A 6,884-nucleotide genomic window follows, 5' to 3' on the forward strand; every position below is an offset into this window, starting at 1 on the left:
AAATGTTTTAATGTTAGAAATCGAAACATGAACATTAAAACTGAAATTGCATGCTAAAACCTAGAACCCTTGAAAAAAAAATAGGAAGGTTGTTACAAGGTTGTTACAAAGTTATTAGGGTTTTTGTCTTGGCCGATTTTATGCTTGTATAACTTGATATTTTTCCTGCATAAATACATGTTTGAGGTTGCCTAATTAGACTAAGAATAGTTACATGTTCTTGTGTCTAAATCCTATTAGAATTAGGATTTGAAATTTAACCTAAAATCTGATTCGCATGCTTCAAACCCAAAATCTGATTTGATTGATCGCCTAGCTCGCATGCTAAAAAATTAAAATCTGGATTGATTGTTAAAGATAAAATCCGATTGCATGCAGCATGGAACCTAGATTTAATTTGCTCAGTCACATGCTCACATGATCCAAATCTGATTTGCTAGCTGATTACTTGTTTGAAAATGATGCCTTGCTTGTTTGAAATATAGAGATTGTATGAAATCCTATCCGCATGATTAAAAGCTTGGCCGTAGGATCAAAACTTCATCATACGCTAAACTTGATTCGATTACATTACCTGGCCTATATGTGTTTTTAAACCTTGAATCATATGCTGAAAAATCTAGCAAATCCGAAACACATAACCAAATCCTAAAACTGTTTGGATTTGGCTTGGCCAAGACTATGTTCATATGAACATTTGTAGGATCGTTTCTCAAAGCTTTGGCCAAATGAAATCTTAGCCAAATTTTAAGACATGATCACTTGTTTAAAACTTAAAATATGATCATAAAATTACTCTTTAGCCGAAATCTATAAGAATCCTAGAACCATTCGGATTTGGCCTGGCCGGAACTTATATTTGGCCTAATGAACAATCACATGATCTTTAAAGCCTTGGCCAAATGTAGAAGCGTGGCTTAGCTTAAATCTTAATCAAATGCAAAGTCTAAATTCTCTTGGCCAACCTTTAAAAGACTTGACCGAAGGCAAAAGCTTGGCCAAATTGAAATTTCTAGTGGCCAAATATGAACTTTAGTCAAACTAATAGAATCTCTTGGCCAAAGCATTTTGGTAAAATCATCTTTGGCCGAATCCCCTTGGCCAAAATTCCTTGGCCAAAGTCTTTTGAATAATCTATCTTGGTCGAATTTAAATCTCTATTAATTTAATCAGACTTAATTTATTTCTGGCTATTTGTTGCACACTTTGATTTATTTAATGCATGATGTTTTCAAAATTATTGTCTAAGGGAACAAAATTTGGTATTAAATTACCTAAGTTTGGGATTCAATACGAGATAAATGAACACTAAGTGTTATTATCTCGAGGGGGAGAATCAGAGAATCCCAAAATCCCTAAATAAGTTAAGCATCCACGACAACAATAGCCCAAATAGAACTCGGCCAAAATCAAATCTGAAAACAAAATTGCACAACAAAAAGGTTATATAGAGATTAATGATTGGAAACCCGGTCATGCCATTCCGGTTAAGTATGAAGTTGGATATAAATCTCCATAAGAATATATAAGGCCACGGGAGATATGATTAAGGCTAAGCTATGGATTAGATAAATCCGTATATCCAACATCAGGGAGAGAAATAATAAGCTGGTAAACGATTTCGAGAATGAATAATGATCCTCAAATATGAATATAGAATAAGAGTCCAAAGAATGAATCATTCTCAGAACTTAAACAAGTCAATTGCCATACATGTTTTATGACCCAAACTGAAATATACCAGCGGGTTATGCTCTAATAAAATTGATATTGGACTTAGTTAACATAAGACGGTTCCATACATGTAAAACTCGAAAATGAGAAGAGCATAAAATTGAAATGGCAGATCCGAAATTAAGGTTGTCCAAAGGAAACCTTAGACATGACCATGAATAAAGATCAGGTACCTGAAAATAATAAGATCTAAATGCATTATGTCATGTCTTGATTATAAATTGAACCGGTAAAATAATATCGCGTCGATGATGATATAATATTTGAATACAAAAGTGCTTGACAAAAGCAAGGATCATGAAACCAATGTCTATCATAGAGTGCACTCAGAGAAATTACTCAGGGAAATTGATTAAGCAAATTGATAATGATATAAGACGTGGTATATGAAATCTCTTAAGAGAAGAGATGTAGTCAAACCAGTTGGACATAAGTAAGTCTTTGGTGAAAAAACATAATAAGAATGGCGAAATTGCATAAGGTTCTAACAAAGACCTGGAATCAATTATAAAGGAGAAATAATCCTATGTGGTGGATGCAACGACATTCTGATTCCTTATAAGTCTGGCAAATAAAATACATATCTATACGGTCTACTGGACAACGAAATTTATGTGAAAGTTCCAGAGGGTATCGAACTACCGATCACATCAAGTTCTCGAGAAAAATATTGAATATCTTTATGTGAATGACTTGAATATCCTAGGAACCTCCGGAGAAATTTCCCAAAGATAGAATACATCAAGAAAGAATTCGAATTCAACATGAAAGGTTTTGGAAAAACAAGATTATATATTGGATTATACTTTGAGCACCTTGAAAAGAAAATCTTTATGCATCAAATGACATACATAGATAACATGCTCAAGAAGTTTGATATGGAATAAGCTTACGAATTGACAAGTCCCATAATTATAAGGTTCCTCAGTTTAGAAAAGATAATTTCGGCTCTAATAAAGAAAATGAGGAGATCATTAGTCCCGAAATGCCATGTCTAAGTGCCATAAATTTTTGACGGATTTGGCGAGCCATACAAGGCTAGATAAATAATTTGCCTGTAATTTATTAGCTAGATATAGCTCATGATTGACCCAAAGACACTAGAACGAGATTATACATATTTTTGTTACCTAAATGGAACTAAAGACTTGGGTCCATTTGATACTAACTTACCCGAAGAAGGGTAAATTATTTTGGTGATACAGGTTATTTGTCCGTCCAAGTTCACTCAAGCGAGGATTTGGTGGATCTAATTATTAAGGCGTTATTGACATCCAGAGATGTACTCAACAGGGGGAGTAATACGTGTTGTACTATTTTTCCTTCACCATGGTTTTATTCCATTGGGTTTTCCTGGTAAGGTTTTAATGAGGCAACATTCAAAGCGTATTACAAACCACTTCGAAGATGGTCTTCCAAGGGGAAGTGTTATAAACCAAGGTCTGGTGGAAGCCCATATTCGAAGGCCCATATTCTTATGTCTTTGTATTTCCTAACCCATATTGTATTAAAGTTTATAAAGTAATCTATATTGACCCAGTTGGAAATTTTGTATTCTCAATACCCTACTTTTTTTCTAACTACCCTACCATATTTCTCTTCTCTTTATTACCCTCAGCTATTATAATATTATCTATTTCTTGCTGACCCCACACCTTACTTTCTAATTTTTAAAATAAAACACGGACCCCACACCTTACTTTCTAATTTTAAAAATAGAAAGCAGACCCCTCATCTTCCCACATAAAGTCCATAATTAATGGACACCTAACAAGCGACCCCACACTCCATCTACCTCTCTCCTTCCCACAGGTGTCCATCTGTTCCTTTTTTTCAGATCCTGCTCCTTTTTTTCCAACCACCTGCGAATTCTTCTTCCCCTTCAAGCTCCATTGGCGTTTTTTAGAGGTTATTTTGACGAAAATTGGTACGATTTTTTCATGAAATTTTCATACTAATATACTACTTATGTTCTATGTGTTATGGGTAACGAAAAAAATAAAAACTTAGCTGTAAAAATCGTAAAAGTTTTCAAAGAAAAATGAAAATAAAATTTGAAGAAGGTTCTCTTCTTTTAACACGATTCTTTTAACACGAGTTTGATAGGAAAAAACATAAAAATGGTGTTAGACGATAATGTGGGTTTTGTAACATGTTATTTGTTGATTAAACATACTTAAACCGATGAAAGATTAAAGTTTTAGGTATATTGGTATGAAAATGATGTTTTTTTAGGACTATTTTGTATATTTCTACTTATTTTTCACTGTTTTAAACCAAAATAATACATTACAATATTGGTAGACGATATTGTGGGTTGTATAATACCCCCTGGGTTAGTTAAAAGGGTTAAATCAACAAAAATGAAAATTTATAGAAAATACTGGAATTACTAGTACTACTAAGCTACAATCTGTATTACTTGTATTACTAAATAGAGTATGTACCAAAGATCTTGGACAACTTAGATTCTTTAAACGGTTAACTCATCATAATTTTTGTTTCAGGAAATCTATGGCCTCACCTATTACAATCATATGTTTTGATTACGGAGGAAGTTACATCAAAGATGGGGGTGAGAGAAGATGGATCTCGGGAGAAGATGAAATCCACACTCTAGTGATGAAGACAGCTGTGGAAGAGATTATGTATTCTGAATTGGTTGAAAGTATATGCAGAAAGATTAAGGCAAATGGAGATGGGATGGTGAAGATTAGTTACTTTCCAATGGTATTGTATTCGAACAAGCCATCATATATTTGGTGTGATGAAGACGTTTTGGGTTATCTCATGCAAGTAAATCATGATAAATGTAGAAGTGTTTTACATGTGGAGATCAGCAGCGACATGGATGATACATATGGTGGTATGTCACTTTTAGGAGATGATGATGAGACTGATGATAGCTATGTTGGTCTTTCTGATGGGACCGAGGAAGATGACACTGAGCAAGATGGAACTGATCAGGATCATGAGATGGATGGTGTGGTCGCGCTTTACACACCCGAACAACATGAAGACATTGAGATGCATGAGAATTTAGAGCATGGGTATGAAGGAACAGAAGTAAGAGTGGAAGAAGAAGCTGGAGGAGCGGAAGTTGAAGCTGCAAGAGCCGGAGTTGCAGCTGCAAGAGGAGGAGTTGAAGCCACAGCTGCAGTAGAAGAAGAATGGGATGATGGTCTCGATTTGGTTAAGGGTCAAGAATTCAGAACTAAGGTAGCCATGCAAGTTCTAGTTCAGAGGGGTGCACATAAGAATGGTTTTGAGTATGAAACATTGAAGTCCGATACTGTGAGATTTGTGGCAAAATGTCGAGGAGCCAAAGAAGGTTGCAAGTGGTATTTGCGTGTAGTAAAGCTTAAGAATTCAGATCTTTGGACGGTTAGAACTTACAACAAGTCTCATACATGCTCAGTAGTAACTACAAGTACCCTTAGAAACAGAAGGAGAGGCACACCACATGTTGTCGCATCTGTTTTGAGTGAAGAATATCCCGGTAGATATGACACACCAACACCAGCTGATCTGATCAGTATGGTTACCCACAAGGTTGGTGTTGATGTGTCGTATGCCACAGCATGGAGAGAAAAAAGGATGGCTGCTAATGAAGTCCGAGGTACTCCGGAAGAGAGTTTTTATATGATACACTCCTACATGTACATGCTTAAGTTGAAGAATCGTGACTCAGTAAGTTATGTTGAAGTGGATGCGGCGAAAAGATTTAAGTATCTATTTTTCGCATTTGGAGCTTCCATAGAAGGATTCGCAGCGATGAGGAAAGTTATCATTGTGGATGGAACACATCTTAAGCATGTTTATGGTGGAGTTCTGCTTGTTGCGACGGCTCAAGATCCGGATCGTCACCACTACCCTATCGCATTTGGTGTAGTTGATGGTGAGAAAGACGAAAGCTGGATGTGGTTTATGAATAAGTTGAGGTCAGTGATAGCAGATGAAGGCGAATTGGTGTTTCTTTCGGATAGAAATGCGAGCTTGATCAAGTCAATACGTGAGGTGTTCCCAATGGCTGCACATGGGTATTGTATCTGGCATTTGTCTCAAAATGTCAAAGGACATGTTTTCAACAATAGAGACGCTTGCGCAAGCAAGTTTACAGAGTGTGCACATGCTTATACAGTGGCTGAGTTTGATGATCTCTACGATGCCTTTTCCAGAAGGTATCCTTCTACTGCGGCGTATCTGGAGAAAAGTGTTGAAGTGAGAAAATGGGCAAGATGTTACTTTGAAGGAGACAGATACAATGTTAACACAACTAATGCAGCAGAATCCATTAATGGTGTTCTTCGAGAAGCGAGGAAATTCTTCATGCTACCGATGATTGATGCTATCATCAAGAAAGTGACTGAATGGTTTAACAAACATATGAAGAAGGCAGCTGAAATACCAGTCACAAAGAAGCTTGTGCCAACAGTGGAAAAGGAGTTGTCAAAAAGATGTTTGGAAGCGAGGTGTTTAGATGTTGTAGAGATAAACAGCTTCCACCTTGAGTACAATGTCGATGGTAGTGACGGAAAGATTTATACGGTTGATTTGGGAAGAAAAATGTGCACCTGCAGGTGTTTTGATCTAGACAAAATCTCATGTGTTCATGCTGCTGCTGCTGCCAAGTTCTTGAGCGTAGGAAGAGATCTTCATCTACAAGAGTTTTGTTCAAAATCCTATTTGGTGGAGTTGTGGGCATTGGCATACTGTAGGACGATTTATCCAGTTCCTCATATGTCTGAATAGGTCATACCTGATGAGATTCGAGCACTTAAAGTTTTTCCCCCCGGTATACGATAAAAAGAAAGGACCCACTCAAAAGCAAAGGTTTCCATCAGCCGGAGAATCTCGTGGACGAAGAAGAAGACACGGAAGGGGAAGAGGCAGGGGCAGGGGAAGGAGAGGCGGACGTTTGCATGAGTATTTTGAATGTGGAAGTACTTTTTCCCCCACTGAGTAACATGGAACTCTTGTACTAGGTAACACTGCACTACTCGGTATTACTGTGAACTACTATGTGTAATATGGACTACTAGGTACTACTTTGGACTACCTTGAACTACTTTGAACTACTTTGAATTACTATGTAGTATGCATGTTTCAAAGAACTTTTGTTTTCGTCTTATTATTTATTTTTAGAAAAA

At 36.5% G+C, this 6,884-nt stretch overlaps 2 protein-coding genes across 2 annotated transcripts in view; one reads left to right on the forward strand and one right to left on the reverse strand.

Moving 5' to 3' along the window:
* The first annotated feature begins 4,248 nt into the window (after positions 1 to 4,248).
* LOC106323995 (protein FAR1-RELATED SEQUENCE 5-like) lies at positions 4,249 to 6,486 on the forward strand. The gene has a single exon (XM_013762026.1). It carries the CDS (start codon positions 4,249 to 4,251, stop codon positions 6,484 to 6,486), a length of 2,238 nt encoding a protein of 745 aa, XP_013617480.1.
* Positions 6,487 to 6,574: 88 nt separating this feature from the next.
* The window catches only part of LOC106323996 (uncharacterized protein At3g43530-like), a 2,748-nt gene continuing 2,438 nt past the window's right edge, over positions 6,575 to 6,884 (reverse strand). The window contains exon 6 of the mRNA XM_013762027.1: positions 6,575 to 6,692. Coding sequence (XP_013617481.1) covers positions 6,575 to 6,692 — 118 coding nt within the window. The remainder of the gene's footprint in view (positions 6,693 to 6,884) is intronic.

The sequence above is a fragment of the Brassica oleracea genome, chromosome C2, assembly GCF_000695525.1.
Source record: "Brassica oleracea var. oleracea cultivar TO1000 chromosome C2, BOL, whole genome shotgun sequence".
In the NCBI taxonomy this organism is placed as follows: domain Eukaryota; kingdom Viridiplantae; phylum Streptophyta; class Magnoliopsida; order Brassicales; family Brassicaceae; genus Brassica; species Brassica oleracea.